The following is an 18,337-nucleotide window of genomic DNA, read 5'->3' as shown; positions in this document are numbered from 1 at the left end:
AACATAATACAAAAAAATTACAATGAAATAAGCAATAAATCTCATTCAAAAGAAAATAGTCAGCAGTCCAGTATCCAAAGCAATGAATGAAAAATTGTTGCCAAAACCACATTTCTAAAAAGAATGAAATTATCATCAGAAAACAATAACCAATCACAATTGTGCTTTAGATGACATAATTCAAAACATGCAAACCTCTTTGCCACTAACTAGTAAAGAGAGAGAGGATGGGGGGGGGGGAAGGTAATTATGTTGTGCCTCCCGAGACAAGTGTGCCCCCCCCCCGAAAAAAAAAAAAGAAAAAAAAATGAGCAGCATAGCAATATCATTTAATACAAATATTAATTACCCTAATAAATAAATTAACTAACTTCCTGTTGCAAAAAAAAAAAAAAAAAAATCATGCTAAACTTCTTAAAAACAGTGATAAAAAGCAATAAATATTTATCTCATATTTTCAACAGTCAGCAGTCCAGTATACAAAGCATTGAACGAAAAACTGTCGCCAAAACCACATTTCTAAAAGAATGAGAAACTATTCAAAATGATGCGATTTGATCAAAAAAGATAAAATTTAAAAACAAAATGATTCAAATTTTGGGAAAAAAAAAAAAATTGCTTCGATGCGTACTGCCTCGTCTTGATGCACCTATGTACCGAATTTCGTAGCCCTGGGTCTATTAGCTTATGCACAGCACAAACGAAAGACACACAAATAGGCAGACTCTTATTATATGTAAAGATTATTATCATTAGTAATAATAAACTACTTTTGTAAACTTTCAGTATAACATCGAGACTGATGAATTGACATATGTAGTTATCATTGACTGTGTAGCATAGCACAGTCTACATACAGCTATTTATTGGATTGTTTGGAGAGTAATTTTCTTCTAATATATAAATATTTAATGAATTAGATACTGAACTTGAGTCCAATACCTTTTTGGGATCTTTGTGGTAGTAACACAATTCCATATTCGTATGTTTAACCTTCTGAGTATCACAGAATTTTAGATCCATCATGAAGACCAGTATTTAAACAGCATTTATTAATTTAGTTTGTATAATAACTTATTTTAGTCTGCATTTTCATAAACTTATATTCATTAAGATGATATTTACATTATTAAAGAAAGTAAGAAAGCAAAATATCTTAAAGCTAATAAATACCAAGTAGCAAAACTTCTGATGACTGGATAAACCCGGTCATAACACTCAGAGGGTTAAAAAACACTGATCCAAGTCGTTTTGTGCATCTTCATTTCAAACAAATGTTTTACCATTTCTGTTCCATGATAATTTAGGTTCAGTATTATCATAATCCCTTTTACATCGCTAGTTACAATTTGCTTGAGCAATTTTCTTGAATTTTGAGATGGAGCAAATCTCTTTAATATGTGTATTCCATATATTGGTCCCAATTCAATACAGTTAAGAACGAAGTTAGATAGTTAGCAATTCCTCTGATGATAAAAAACGAAATTACGTTTTCAAACAACCTATTATAAACTCGATACTAAATCATCACTTTCTTTTTGAAATTTTGTATGCTTCACATTTACATAGTTTAAGCAAAAGTCAAATAATTTCATCTTAAAAGCAAAAATTATTTAAAAAAAGTATTTTTAATCCAATGGTGGGCACTTGCCTATTTAGCATTGGCTACTCCCAAGGGCAGAAGTGGTGGCCATCATATTATAAAGGCACCTAATAGGTTGCCACCATTGCCTCCTCTTTTTAAGATATGCAAATGTGAAATTTAAAGACTGTCAATTTGACAGTGTCATACGAGTTATATGTATATCAGAATGTTTGAATGGTTTTTGCAAGTAAAAGGTGACAATGGCAAACATCATGACATCAGTCTTTTACAATAAGCCTTCATAACATAACAATTATATACATTCTCTACAACATCTGCAAATTATCAGCAAAATGCATTGATAAAAAAAATTAACTCAGGAAAAACATGATAAAAATATATAAAAAAATCCTAAATTACAAAATTATACAAATATAATTACATAAAACTAATGTAAAAGAAATGAAACAACAGAACTAATTGCACATATGAAATCAGCCGTCTCAATTCAAAGTTCACATACATACTTCTCTGATCATTTCGGCTGTCAACAGAGCTATGAAAGAAACTACAATTTTTTAAAAAGTCTGCATTTTCACCTTCCCTGTCCTACCAAATAAATTATTACAAAATTAACATTTTTCAAGCAAAAAAGTTAACACTTTTCCATAATTTACAATTTTAATTTGAAAATTAAAAAGTAATAGAACAAAATACAGTAGATCCACGAGGATGACATGCATGGTTAATACAAAATCATAGTCAATCAAAAGACAGTTAAACACAGGAAAAATATTTATTATAGTAATAAAAAATACCTGCATTTTTCAACAGTTTACTGGAGAATAAGTTCACTTATATATATCAATTAAATCAGTTTTCAAAGGGAAGGGGTGGAAACACTATAAATAACAAGACTAAGTTAAAAATAGCCTTAAAGAAGATTAATATCTACAAGACACACTTGAACAACGAGTTCAACCTTGCATAATTTGCTCTTTTTTAGCCCAGAAGAGCTTTTAATTTCGTTTTGGCATTTTGCACTGAAAACTTAAATGTGTTGAATCAGTTTTCAAATTTTTACTACCAAATACTAACGCCCTGCATTATATTTCAAGAAATTAAATAATGGTGTGTGTGATTATGGCAAAGCCTCGAGTACTATCTACCTGAGGGGAGGGATGCCTTCGTTGAGGACTTTCTAAGGAAAACTGGCTCGTACACACGTTACACATGGGGAAAACCACGAAAGTGCCCCTTCAGCCAGCCAGTTTGTGGGATTCGAAACTCGGACTGAACTACCAGTGTTCAGAGACTTTACCACTCGGCCGCTGGTGGGCAGAAATTAAATAATGAAGAGTATGCATAAACATACATATATATATATATTCATATGATAAAATAATGGTACCTAGAGCCATCAAAGTTTGAATAAAATAATCCTCCACCCAAATATGGGCATCAGGAAGCCCGGATTTGTAATTTATCTACTAGCTACTATGCGGCTAAGCTTAGTCTGGCTTTTAAATGTACCAGATAAAATGCCTAAAGGAAACACCAAGCATTAGATTTAAAAACTGCACAGAATTTTACTCTGTAGAACTTAATAAAAAAATTTCAATAAAAATGTACAATAATATAAGCAATATCCTCTAATAAAAATACTAATTATCCTAATAAATTAACCAACTTTGCATTGCCTTCTCTCGACCAATACGTGGTATGCAAGAGAAACATTAAATTTAAAACTGCACAGAATTATCGCCTCAGTTTTCCAAGTGGCAACAGTGATATATCAGCAACAATGGCTGCATGCCATTGCTGCTGATATAATGAGACAGAATTGTCAATTTCATCCAAAATGTAAAATAAAAGTAATCTCATTTGAATTTTGAAAAAATTGCTAAAGTGCATTGGCTCTTGTCTAGACACACACTATGTACCAAATTTCATAGTCCTGGGTCTATCAGCTCACGCACAGCACGAACGAAAGACAAACAGAGACACTCTTCCCTTTATTATATGTAGATTTCTTATTTTGTAAAACTTTAAGGAATTTTTTTTAGCAAACTCAATGATTTCAAAGCGAGCAATGGCAACACTGTGTGGAAAAAAATTTTTATCTACAGCGTGCGAGACTGATCGGAAATTTTAGATATGCTCTTTTTAAAATATTTTGTGATATTGCTGTTGAATTGATTTTTATAGTTTAAGTGTGAAGAACAAAATATTTAACACATAAAGGTAACTTTTTATTAGCAAACTCAATTATTTCAAAGTGAGCAATGGCAACACTGTATGGAGGAAAAAAAAATTATCTCCGTGCGAGACTGTGTATCGGAAATTGTAAAGATGCGCTCTTTTTAAATTATTTTGTGATATTGTTGTTGAGCTGAACTTTATAGTTTAACTCTTTCGCATCGAAATCGCCCGTAGCGCCCGTTCATTCAGGCAACGGCAAACCGCCCGAACGCCTCGTTTATTTTCTACCTAGTTCTTTCCCCTCCACGTTAGTGTATGGCTGATTGGTTTCGCGAGTTGTTAAAAGACATGTCAATCATTCATTTGAAGCAAATAAAGGAGAAATACGGAAAGCTATTGACGTTCGCAGGTGCAATCTGGCCCTAAGGTGAAACTGCGCACAATGGATGAATGGATGAAACCGCAAAAGGGGGAAAGGAAAACTATTCCAAGACAAATTCGTAAACACGGGCGTTTTCGATGTTTGTTGAAAACAGATTTGGTCGTCTCTCGATGCGAAAGAGTTAAGCGTGAAGATATTTAACACATAAAGGTAATCTTATAAAATAATTGAGAAGGCAACAAACATTAATAATTCCTAATTATGAAAACATATGCAGCAAAATTACTTGAAAGATTATCGCTGATGAATATAAAAAATATTTTGTAGTTTTTATAAAAACTTGAAGGAAGTATAAAACCATGTCTAGATTGAAAGAGATAGAAGACTGGGTGTTGTAGATGCACCAGTTGCTTTTGTTTACATTATTCTTTGGTATTTCATAAGAAGCCAACATGAAATACAAGATTAACAGCTGTAACACTTAAGACTGAATAGTTTACTTTTAATGATTTAACAATGTTTATTATATTTTGAATTATGATTGGTTGGTTGGTTGACTTTTAACCCCTTCGCGCCGACTGTCACGTATACGTGCCAGCAACGAACACACTTATCTACCGGCCGACATGCAGGCGTGCCAGAGCATTGTTGCGTTTACTACCGACTGTCACGTATTTGTGCCAGTACCTTGGAATGTTTTTCAAACTATAATTTCTGCCACAAGATGGCACTGTATGTCCATATGGTTTCAGATACATGTACATTAGACCTTCTACTCGAAATGAGAGAAGCATGACTCACATATACGTGTTTTTGATTATATAAACAAACGGGGAACTAAATGTTTCCGAATGGCGTGATTTATGACGTCTCTTTAAATCGCACTTTATTCGCACGTGGTAGTTGTTTATTGTAAGTAGAAGTTTTATATGTGCTAGAGCGTTGAGTATTTCGGTTTACAGTTCAGTTTTTAGAAAATAATTAGGTCTTGTTAGATGTGAATTCTTTCTGTTTTTACCGTTTCAATGTCGAAGCGTCGAAAATGTTTAACAGAGCATGAAATAGCAGAAATGATGCAAAATATTTCAGATATTGATTCTGAAATTCTGATATTGATTCTGAAAGATTAACTGAAAGACATTTTCCAAAACTTTGTTCAGAAGAGACTGATAAGAAAATGAGACGACGATGCTTCGTTTGTTCACATTCCCGGAAAAATCCTCCAAAACGGCAAATGAGTTATTATGAGTTCAAAGAATGTAATGTAGGACTGTGTGTAGATCCCTGTTTTAAAATTTTTCATACGAAAAAAGAATTTTAAGTAATATATTTAGTTTTCAGATGTATAATGTTAAAAGTCATAAAATGGTGAGTAATTAAAATAAAATGTGTAAAATATGCATTTAGACAAGCCGTTTAAATACTCTATAGAACATTATTAAACGATGCGTTGATACTTCGGAAATTTCATGGATTTAGGCTTAGCAGCAAAAAAGCCCCCGGCCCTGGAGAGACGCTCGTGGAAGACACTGCCGGCCTCCGCGATAAGCGTGCGTTTTCGCTACCCGGATCGAAGGGGTTAATGGCACAAAACCATTATTTGAATTATGAACAGTTAACTCACAAACACTGTATCTTATCATAACATCACTGCTGTTATTTCATGCAGTTCTTTTCCTTTTTATATTTTCTATACACAGTTTTGTTTTACAGTGATGGTTTGCGATAGTGATTTTTCCATTGTTCTGCAATATATTTCTTATGAAGTCTAGTTAATCTCCAACCTTTAACTTTTTTAATCCACCTGATTATCTGGGAGTAATTTTAATAAGCTATTTTATTGTTTTCTTACATGTATTTTTATGTCTTACTATTGTAACAGTAAGGTATTAAATGACATACCTTACAAAAGCATTAATAAATAATACATTTATTTGCTTTTTAAAAACTGTAAGTTAACTACTGATCATATACCAGATCAATACTTGTACAAATCCTCATTTCTGAAAGTCATCACATTAGGATAATTTAGTTTTTTTTTGTGAAGCTAAGAATTTGTTTATTCGTGTATATATACAAAATGTATACTTATACGTACAGAGCTTTCCTCCTGTATCACCTAAAACTAATAATGATGTACAAATATATATATTTTCCTACATAAAATATAATTATTGAGAAAAATTAAACCAATTCCTGCAACTAATAAATTTTCTGCTGAACTGCCTTTGCCGTACCCCCCCCCTCCGAAAAAATATTATTGCAATAAACTACTTCATCAGAATTGAATTTACAATTCTTAATAAGTCCACAACAGCATCAAAACTGAAATAAATAATGCGATTAAGTCTTGAAAATACTGTAGAACTGTTTTTAAAATACACCATTTTATAAACGAATTAAAACAGAACTATTTTTTTATAACTGAAAGTATAATTTCACTAAATGTTTTTATATTTATTTTTCTTTGAAGTACAATACTGTTCAGTGAAATTATATTTTAAAACTGTCAAACAAGAAAATTCCAATAAACACGATTGAAACACACTGCCTAGATCAATATACGTGACCGGGTTAAATGGGTATATCTGTAAGTAACATGTTTTAAGAATTTGATGACAAAAATTAATCATTATCCCAATTCTGAAGAAGAAATGTGAAAACATTTCATAGGATTTTTATTTATAAGTCATTTCAGCAACTGACACAAACTTTCTATTTAAAAATAGATATAGACAAGAGAATTTAAATGGGATTCACATACTTGACATGTATAAAATACGTTTGTGTATTTGTGATTGTTAAGAGAAATTATGATTATTAAGTCTATAATGAGTCAAACACATTACAATTAAAGGATTTTTTATTATATATCAACCATGTGCTCTCACTCTTTCAGGATCTTGCTACTATTGAAGAAATATACATGAACTCTTTAGATGATGAAAACTGCTGGACAAATAATTACATATGGTTTGTTTTCACAGATTCTGACAAAGTTTTTAATGCACATGATACGTAAAACATCAGTTTCATTGAAAACATAAGAGAAAGTAGAACAAAGTAAGCGGTTAGAACGGATTACAAATTTTTTATATTTTTTTCATTGATCAAAAGTAGTTAAGATAGTTTTCATTTATTACATATAGTATGGATAAATGGAAATTCTGAACATTGATCATGCATAAGTCAGAACTACTATTTAGAATTCTTTGCATAGGTTACATTTTGGTATTTTAGCATAACAGTTTTATTACAAATCTATCTGATGAACAATGACTACAATTTCTGCCCTATATCTGAATGATTATCCACCGTTAAATCTTACACATGAAGAAAACTCCGATTAAATGCAAGTTGCATATAACACATAGAATGGTTTTTACAAATGAAAAATATACCATTTAATCTAAAGTGTTCTGTTACATCAATTAAAAATACTTGATGAGAACTAGCTCATTAAATAAACAGCAAACAATTTTTTTACATATACATTAATTTCAAAGAATTCCTGCAACTAGCATTTACCCAGAGGAATGACTTCCGATTCAAATAATTTAAGATTTATGAAAATACTTCAATACAAAACCAACGACCCAACGGCAAAACAAATGAAATATTTGGAAATTTATCACTTTAATAAACAGATTGTATTACAGCAGAGTTAGTCAGAAAATACAACACTGCCAGCAGCTATACAATAGGAACAAAATAGTGTATATTCACATGTTTTTTATTTAATGATAAACGCCTAACATTTATATAACAGGGACATTTATGATAGCTACAATACAATGCAACAAATCATATTTTACAATATTATTATTCATCACATTTCATTAACTGGTGAACGCTAAAGAAATAAAGGCAACAATTCAATTAAAAGCCGAAGCTCTTTAGCCAGTCCATGTTCAAGCTGCCAATCAGCCATCATCTGGGAAAAGGAAAAAAAATAATAAACTGATGACAATAAACTGAGAAATCAAAAAATTAATTTATAAAAATGAACATCAATCATGTAGGATAATTACTCATAAATAAAATCTTAACTTATGCAGTTCTCAAAAGGATTAATGTGTAGGATAAATATGAGCTAGTTTCCCTTTAATAGTTCTCGGTTGCAGCATTTTCTCCTTAGGCAGATAGTTCCACACACTTTACAGTCTGTGGCATAGCTAGGGGGCAATCTGTACCCGGGTGCAGCATCAACAGAGACGCAAACTGAGGTTACGAAATTTTGTAATGAATGTTCTTCATTCTTAAGACTAAAGTAAATACCAATATAGAAAATCTGGAACTATCAAAGTGCATTACAATAGTGACATTAGAGTCTACTTTTTTGTCAAAAAATTAAGAAGCTTCACGAAAACAAAGCACAAAATGGTAAATTGCACCCCACATCATACAGCCGCTGGTGGACACAAGGACTAACAGGAAAAGCATTTAGGAAGGAAGATTGGAAATTAAATGAATTAAGGTTTATTAAGATGCTTTAGTCCAGTGGCCTCAACCTTTTTGCCACTAAGAGCACATTCTAGAATATCTGTTGGACAGTGGGCACCATTTACTTTTTCAAGGTGAATTAATTAATAGTTGGACAGATTTAATAATACATGCACATAATGTGCAAAAAATATTTAATTAAAAATAAAACATATAAAAATTATTATTTCATTAAAAATCAACTTTCACATACAATTTTATTGAAAACTAAAACATTTTTATTACAATCAGGGCCTGTGGAGTCTGAGCCATGGAGTCGGGTAGATTTGTGGGTAAAAGGAGTCAGAGTTGGAGTCGCTAAAACACACATACACTCCAACTCCAGTTTTGTTGAACAGTTTGATTTTGAAATGAAATTAAAGTGAACTGAAAAAAAAAAATTAATGACAAACTGAGTTAATATTTTTATTTATCGACTATCTACATTAATAAATACTTATTTTCTATTTTATTGGCATATTAGTAAAATAAATATAAGGGAGCAGGATGGACGTGATATTTGCCATTATTGATTTAACTGATTCATTTAGTTACTTATCTCATTGGTGAATTTAGGTAAGCAGCAAGAACTCTCAAAACTGATACCATTCTTAGGAAGCAAGCAGGAAAAGGAGCAACACAATGGAGAAGTATATATTTAATGATACAATTGTTAGGATTAAGAACTTTTTCAGAAGATGTAAATAACCCTAATATTTCACTAACAAAAAGACTGTGGAATGATCTTGCAGAACTGGAAACCCTTCTTTCAACACCATATAGTGCTATAAAAAACTACAATCTGAAGAATTAACAGGAGAAAAGAATGTTAGAAGATTTAGATAACCCTAATGTTTCGCTAACAGAAAGACTGTGGAATGATCTTGCAGAATTGGAAACTCTTCTTTCTATACTATACCTAGCCACCAAAAGGCTACAATCTGAAGAATTAACAAGAGGCAAGACTGGAAGAATGCAATGCTTGTTCTTTCTGAAATGGAGGGTTTATTGTAGAAGGAATCATTTCTTCAACGAAGAAAAGAGAAACTAGTTTGCTAGACAAGATCATGCTGGGTTTTATACATGTAGATCCAAAATGCCAAATTTTGTCGGATGACAAACAAATTGAAAAGGTGAAGAAAGCCATCTATGAACTTTCATTATGAAATTATTCTCAGAGCAACTGGAGTATTCAAATCAAGACAGTCAAACTGCAGATATTGCAACTGAGTCTCTATCATCCTCTTCCACTGATGAATTAGATTTTTAGAAATATTTGGATAATATTGAAAAGGCTACGGCAAAAGCGAATGAAAATAACAAAGAGCCTTTAGATATAAAAATGAAAAAATACAAACAAGATTTATACATGGCCTTTGAAGAAATAGATAAATATGATTGCTCCTGCAAGACACCTCTTTTAAAACTTATAAAAATTTATCCTGAAAAGTTAAAGGAAGAGTTAAGGGAAGTAGCCCTAACAGTAACAGCTCTTCTTCCTACTCAAGTCAGTGTGGACTCTTCTTAGTTCTAAAGTATATCAAATCGGATTCTATGGTGCTCTAACAAAGAAGATCTTGCCGAAGTTTTACTGTTTCTTAGAAATTACTAATGCCAGTTTTTTTCATTTCATAATAAATGCTAATTAATATAAATAATTTGTTATGCCATCAATTTTTTTTCTGTAGCATCTATTACTTCTTTAATATTAAAAAAATAAGCTGTAACCCATGTGTATATGTTTACATATATATGAAAGAGTCGGAATCATTAAAATTCCAGGAGACTGTCATTTTCCCTACCCGACTCCACAACCCTGATTACAATCGCACAGCTGCTGGCATAGGGTTGAGAATCCCTGCTTCAGTCTCAAGAAAAGAATGAAACAGTTATATTTGTGATCTGTAACTAAAAATATTTTAATCTATAGTCTCTTGTAGATATAGACATGTTAATTGGCAGACAATTTTAACAATTATTTAAAAAAAAAAAAAGAGGAACATGAATAGACTCATTTTCCCTCATTAATGATGTTTAACAAGTACATATTTAATGTGTTCAATGCTAGATTTTTCATATTTAAATGACTATGATGAATACCTATAATTATGTGGAAAGGCATTTGCACACTAGGCATTTGCAAAGACATTCATTTTAAGACCCTCTAAAATTAATATTTTATATACAAGAGTTTGAAATTGATGTGCTCATGATCTCAAACTGTCATTGTTAGCCAGAAATCTTATATTACCTTTCACAGGGCTCCAAAAGGATCGTTGACTGATGTGGTTTGTGTTGGTAACCCTGGTGTTGCTGATGGCATGAGAGGCACCTGAGAAACAAAGCCATACACAGGTTGCTGTATGGGAACATTAGATGGCATGCCACTACCCATTGGCATTGTTCCCATTGTGGGCACAACAGCAGGCCTAACATTTCCAGGCTTAAGAAACGAAAGAAGAAAATAATTTCAAAATTATTTTTTAAAGAACTGGATGAATTAAAAATACTTTAAAATTAAATTTGGCATTTAGCACACAGTGAAATTTAATCCACTTTTATAAATCAGATATAAAATTTTATTTTTCATAATCAATCACAGGTAAGTTTAATGTTTAGTTGTATGCTTCTGTTTGATTTCACACACTATGTGAAGAAAATATATGTCCATGTATGCATTTACATACATATTATAAATTTGTTTCTTTAATGACAAGTAATGAAATATTCATTATTATTAATTTTCGAGTTCGAAGGAAGTAAAAAATCTATAATTTGAAAAAACCCAATTTGCATATTTAATAGGCAATTTTCAATAAATACACTGCATATTTAAAATTTGGAAAAAAAGAAAAGAAAAAAAAACTTATTCAGAATAAAAGCAAATACACAAAACAGACTATTATTATTGGGTAGACTGAAAGTTGCTATTGGCGATTAAAAAATAAAATATAACTGATATCTCTGAAATCATACCAATATAGTTTTAATAGCTCTTATTATATTGTTTATATAATCTTTAATATGTAAATTTAAAGTCTGCCTCTTTTCAGTATGCCAAATATCTGTTTTTAAAATAATAATCTTTAGAAATATATATAAGGAAATATACTGAGGAAAGAACAATTTATTATTAGATGTAATTTTTAAATGCTTCAATCGAAGTTTTAAAAAATCAACTGTGCTTATGTGAAAATACTTATGTGCTTATTCTTAGTAAGCTATAGACATTTCAAAGAAAGAATCAATTAACTACACAGTATTCCTCAAATTTCGATTTCTTCACATCATTTGTATGATAAATTTCATTTTCCAATAAAGGTTCCTCCATATACCTCATGAAGTGTTTGAGCTTTATCGATGTTTCAGAAAAGACTTAAGTGTCAAAGGTTCCTGGCAAACACTGATGAAGCATTCCAGACATTTGAAAAATGACTGAATGGTAAAGGTTCTTGTTTGACAGGATGAAAAGTTCTAGCTTTACAGACATCAAAAGGCTGAGAGATAAGGGTCCCTCACTGATTTTGCGCAACTTACTTTTTGTGCTTACGAAGTATTATAAAGCTACTGCTCCAGCTGACAGTTAACTAGGGATTTACACTCATGTCCATAAATTAAGGATAATGCAAAATCAGGCAAAGGAAGAGTTAGAAGCAAAACAAATTTGACTTATTTGTAAAGCTTATTTATTAAACAAAATATAAAGAGCAAAAAAAGATGGTATATGTTTGATATTATTAAAAAAATTAGCAATTTTTTCTCCCTGGAGCAAATAACAAAAAACCTATTTACAAAAAACCAATATTACATGGTTGGTATTGATTGTTAATACATTGTATGTCTCCCAGACGATGCAATACAGTCCATACAACGGCTAGGCATGCCGAGTATCAAATTATCAATCTGATTTTAGGGGATATTACACCACTCAAAAAGCAATGCTCTCCAAAGTTCCGGTAGACATGTAGGAGGAGGTTGACGGGCTGCAACTCGTCGGCCAAGCATATCCCACACGTGCTCTACTGGATTCAAGTCCAGTGAGAATGCTAGCCAGTCCATACGGGTGATATCCTCTGATTGAAAGCATTCGCTTACGATGTTTACACGGTGAGGACGGGCGTTGTCATCCATAAACACAAATTGTGCACCCATGGCACCCCAAAATAAACGTACATGTTGTTCCAGAATGACGTCACGATAGATTTGGCTTGTCATGGTTCTAATTTGTACATGCAGGTCAGTTCTGGAACCCAGAATAATTCCAGCCCAAACAAGCCCTCCTGCACCATCGTAACGATGTCGTTCAATGATGTTTACTTGGTGGTAACGGGTACCTGGAGCTCTCCATATGAAAGTTCTGCGAGAATCAGACTGCAAGCTAAACCTGGACTTGTCGGAAAACATCACTGTTGCGGTGTCCACAATGCATGCTTTCTACTCCAGGCTAACCGCAGGCGACAGTGAGCTGCAGTAAGTGGAACGCATCTGACAGGTCTACGAGCATATAGACCAATCTGCCCCAAGCGTCTGTACGCGGTCTGCCTTGAAATTGTAGTACCAGTGGCTGAAGAGAGCTGATGAGACAGGCCTGAGGCTATGCTCCGCCTGTTTCTTTGGGCAGTAACTGCCAAATACTGGTCCTCATTCGGCATTGTAACTCTGGGGTGACTTGTGCTGTAACGTCTACTCACATTAACATCATCTTGGAATCGTAGCCAAAGACTGGAGATGACACTCTGGGCAATTCCAAGTTCGTCTGATACTTCCAGTTGGGTACGCCCACATTCCAGACGGCCGATAATTCTACCACGTAAAAAATCATCCAAATGCGTCCTTTGTGTCATAACCATTTGGTTATTGCACTGAAATGCTTATAAAGCGCCTGCGAACAATTTTACTTCTTTGCCTGTATTCCTTATATATCACTCTCTTACACTCTCGTCATTGTGACGTACCATCGGTGTCATCTGGTTACTTCCTGAAATTTGTATATGATTCTTGAAGATGTGTGTAGTGATTTTACAGGTGATATATTTATTTTAGAGTTCGATTTCCGCGTGACTCCAAATTATCCTTAATTTATGGACATGAGTGTAGAATATCGACTTTTGGCTCCGAGTGATGATGTGCATTATTCAAGTGCTGTATTACAAAAGGACTGTCTCAATCTGATATTTAATATGATGGAGAGGATGGCTTCCCTATGTGAACATAAACAAACAGTATAAAAAAAATACAAGTGATTGTATTAGCCAGGTTGCATTAACTCATTTGCAGTCTGGTTCCAAGAATGTATCCTTCAACATCACATAAGTTTGTTTCATATTCCAGACTCCCGAAGTCTGCTCAGGTAAGTACCATTCACCTCCTCTTAGCAATAGAGCTGATTATGTAAATCTGAAAGTTTTTGAATAGGAATATATTTTGAATTAGTCCCAAGATTAGGATAAAGTCATTATTTGTGATTTTATAGTGAATTCCATATATTAATATGGCATTTAGGATTTTACATAAAAAAACGAAAATGTTTGTAGTTATGATATGTGTTATTTATCCACAACAGTACAGTTGGAAAATTTTAAATTGTACTAAATTGAACCAGTTATACTAAATTGTTAAACTGTTTTATTGCACTTGTACTTACTATTATACTTATTATTGAACTTGCCAAATTGTATTATTGTACTAAATTGCCAGATTGTTCATTTGGAGGTAAAATTAAACATTTTGCATGTTTATTGATTTGAGTATGTGATTATATTGCAACATAAAAATTTCCTGCATAACATATTTTACTTCTTCCTTAATTTTGAAGTTAAAATTTGTTCCATATATACAGAAATACTAACTTCTCACAAGTTTGTTTATTACACATAGTTTAAGATTAAAAATCTTCCATAAGGTCCTACTTTTTATACATAACACATTTTCTTAAAAATAATCTAATCTGGAATGCTTTCATTTTGTGTACATTATATTTTTCAAATTATTTTCTTATCTAACTACTTTCAGCACATATTTTTTTCTTCACTTTCCAATATTGAAATTTCTAGACTTTAATTTCACATCTTCTAAAGATACAATTTTCATTTTATCATCATGCCCTTATATTATCTAACAGAAAAATATCTGGAGCTCATATTTAAGCACATGCAAAATGAATCCTTCAATTAAAATTTCTATCTTAATAAATACATACAATGTCAGCTACTAATTCATGTGGAAGAAAAATTTTATAAATACACAGACATACCTTTATTTAAATATTGTCAACATGAAAATTATTTCAGAAAATACCTTGCTATGAAAAACCATTGCAATCAAACATTATTTTGAATATTCTTCTACAGATTCAGAACTTCAATACTTTTTACAGTTCTGTAACTATATCAACTTAAACCCAATAGTTTCAGAAAAGAGAAAATTAAATCCCAGAAAAATAACTTTCTCTTGATGAAAGAACACATGCATTACTATTTCCCCAACCCATTTTCTTTATTAAAATTAACACCAAGCAAAAGATGATATTGTACAACTGACAATGAAGTATACAGCCTTCACTCCTCTGATGTGACTAGATTCAATAGATTTATTATTGCAGTGGCAGAGTTTGCATAACAAACGTTTAAAATATTAATGAAGAAGTTATAAAAATCTTTAATTCTTGTTTTTTTTTTCTTGTCTTAAATGTATACAAAGAAAAGCTGCATGTAGATACTTCATCTCTTGCACTAAAAATATTTTTATATTACCACTAAAACAGTTTTGAATTCCTTATTTTGCTATTTAAAATGATATCCTCATAATTAAAAACATAACTTCATTTCCTTTCATATATATATATTTTTTTTCCAAACAATAAGCTTACCATAAATGCTGTTTGCTGATAGACTGCAGCTGGAGTCTGCTGTGGAAAAGTACCACCCATTGCACCAGTCCACTGTCCTGTTCCTGGAACAGTTTGACTCTAAAAAAAATTCATATAAATACGAAATTACTAATATAAAACATCACCTACGGTTTCATTATGAAGTTAAAAGTATAAAATAAACATTCCTCCCCCATTAAATAATTTCTTGTATTTTGTTCTGCAAACTGAATTATTTGACAACTTAATAAGCAAATTAAAGTTACGTAGTTTCATTCCAAAGCTACTGGTTTTTCATTTGGTCATTTCAATAACTTTTAATTTATTCCTATCACTCTACTGGTTGACCTAACTATTTCTTAAATCACTAATTTCCAATTATAAATACTGCTTATTCAGAAAAGCTATCCATAGCTTCTATCACAAAAGGTGCAAACCAAATTTATATGAAATATAATGCTCACAAATGACATAAATGTAAAATGGAATTTTAAAAAATTATATGCCTGTTCCATTCACTTTTGCCTTGAAAAATCTTCAAAGAATATTTCTATAAGATTACATAGGTATTATTTTTCTTATTACATCAACAAATAAAAAGAAAGTGTGCAGTAATGTTTGTAAGGCTATACAGTTAAACGTGCATACTAATAAAATATTTTTAAAAAATGAAAGAAATGCAAAACGTAAGATAAACTAAAATTCGTTTAACTAACCATCTGTGTAAAAACGTGCTGAGGAGATGATGACCATCCTCCAGATGGAACAGCATTAGGAGCAACAGGTACTACAGCAGCAGGTGCTGTCCAACCAGCAGGACCAGTTGCTTTCACAGGTGGTTTTGGTGATCCCCACTGATGGCCACTTGTCCTTTTTTTTTTTTCAAAAGAAAGGGAAGATTAAATTTCTATGTTAAATGCTTAAAGAAAGCCCATTAATCATTTAAAAAAGATATATCAATATTATAATTTAAAATTATCTAGAACAGCTTGCAAATGCCATCAGTTTCATAACACATGTAGGATATTTAATGAACCATTTTAAAATAATTTCTAGCATAAATTTTAAAGGAAAAAGTTAATATAAGAAATCATTTGTCAATATCAGACTATTTCAACACTTACTTAAAAAAAATTTTCATCTGGATTTTTCTGACAAATAATTCTTTTTTCATTTTTGCCTCAGTTTCTTACATGCATATGTATAAATAATAATTCACAAGTATAACACATATTTTTATCAGGCTAGTCAAAAAACTGGCCAAATAGTAAACATCTCAAAAATGCCAATCAATGATGAAATACCAAAAGTTCATTACATGACTGTAATATACCAGATTTACAGACATTCAGTAAATGAAATGCAAGATTCAAAATTCATTTAAATAAAATTAGATACATAAATTACATACTTGCAGTATACTGCAAGATGGGATACATTCACTGAAAATTAGTAACCTAAAATAGAACAATACTTGGAATTTTGGTTTGATGTTTTAACTGCATTTTTGTTTTAATCTTTTAACTACAACTTTGTTTTTCTGTGTTAATAATAAGCTCATAGCTCGTAAGCTACCAGTTTTAGATAATGATTCTAATTCTCAAGATAAATAAATTTTCTTACTGATTTGAACACTAAATGAGACATAAGTTTTGAAAAAATACAAAATTATAGAGAGTTAAGCTAATTTCATAACTTTGCTTTTTCACTAAGCAAATGATATTACCATCTCACTATTATACTTAAAATGTTGTACAAACATAGATAAAATTTTCAACTGTTAATGAGAAGTTTATAAATGAACTTAAAATGAGCTCAAAGTTTTAATTTTTTTTTTAACACCCTGGCATTTTATGATAGATCAAATACAGAAACATTCTTTACTCCCCCTTCAGAAGATGAGCTTCCTTTAATAAAAGGCACTTGTTTGAAAAATTAAAAAGCACACCAAGTTAAAACAAAGTAATTGGGATTTACACGCACACAAAAAAAGCATCAATAAGGTCACAGGTTTCCCATGAGACCCATGTGCTTTATAAACTATTGCTTGCAACTTATAAGATACTGCAATAACGAACAAATATCCAACCAACAAAATCGGAACAAAATCAATAGAGAAATTTCTGCAATCAATTGGAAAGAGTAAAAGTTGCTACCGATACATCAACCACACAAAATTAAATTCACTGAAATGCTCCTTTGTTATCCCATTAATGTACCAGCTCAATTTACTAAAGATTTTCATATAAACTTGGCATAACCCCAGTCCCATCCATCTGGAGATTATTAAAAATTGGATGCTGGCACAATAGATACATTGAGTTTATGTGGATTACACATTCTGTCAACTAGGTATCCGCACTACACAGTCAAATCCACCCTTACAACCAGGCCCAGATGCAGGCATGGGCTTGAAAACAAACCAGATCAAACTACCAGTATCCAGAGGTCATAGCCACTTGGTAACTGGTGAGGTCAGGGATACTATCCTTGTCCATAATGAAAAAAAGGGTTATTGTAACTCAATAGACCAATTGGATATCCAACAAATTATGAAGAATTACCAGGCATAAAGAAAGACATTTATAAACTCTTTCTATGAATACAGAAACAAAAAATATAACCTTGGTAAAATAGTCCTTAAAACACTCAAATTCAGTAACTGAAGGGAGAGAAACTAGAATCAGAAACAAACTGCAAAATAAAAGTAGCCAGGCACCAACTCTCAAAATCACAGTAATCCTCTTGATCAAATCATTCATTCATATTCCAGCTGACAAAGCAGGTAGGCCAATTGTCAAAGCTCCAATCTTAACAA

The 18,337-nt window shown here is 31.7% G+C and overlaps 1 protein-coding gene across 7 annotated transcripts in view; it reads right to left on the bottom strand.

Moving 5' to 3' along the window:
• Positions 1–7,014: 7,014 nt before the first annotated feature.
• LOC118184066 (uncharacterized) overlaps positions 7,015–18,337 on the bottom strand; it is a 135,292-nt gene continuing 123,969 nt past the window's right edge. For all 7 annotated transcript variants that reach the window (XM_035353708.2, XM_035353709.2, XM_035353711.2 and 4 more), the window contains 4 exons: positions 16,236–16,389; positions 15,520–15,618; positions 10,903–11,094; positions 7,015–8,103 (listed from right to left, as the gene is read on the bottom strand). In XM_035353708.2, coding sequence (XP_035209599.1) covers positions 10,906–11,094; positions 15,520–15,618; positions 16,236–16,389 — 442 coding nt within the window. In that variant the 3' untranslated portion in view covers positions 7,015–8,103; positions 10,903–10,905. The remainder of the gene's footprint in view (positions 8,104–10,902; positions 11,095–15,519; positions 15,619–16,235; positions 16,390–18,337) is intronic.

The sequence above is a fragment of the Stegodyphus dumicola genome, chromosome 12, assembly GCF_044657685.1.
Source record: "Stegodyphus dumicola isolate Sdum_Otavi_A_Nest chromosome 12, ASM4465768v1".
NCBI classification, from domain to species: Eukaryota; Metazoa; Arthropoda; class Arachnida; order Araneae; family Eresidae; genus Stegodyphus; species Stegodyphus dumicola.
This window is presented reverse-complemented; position numbering and strand designations above follow the sequence as displayed.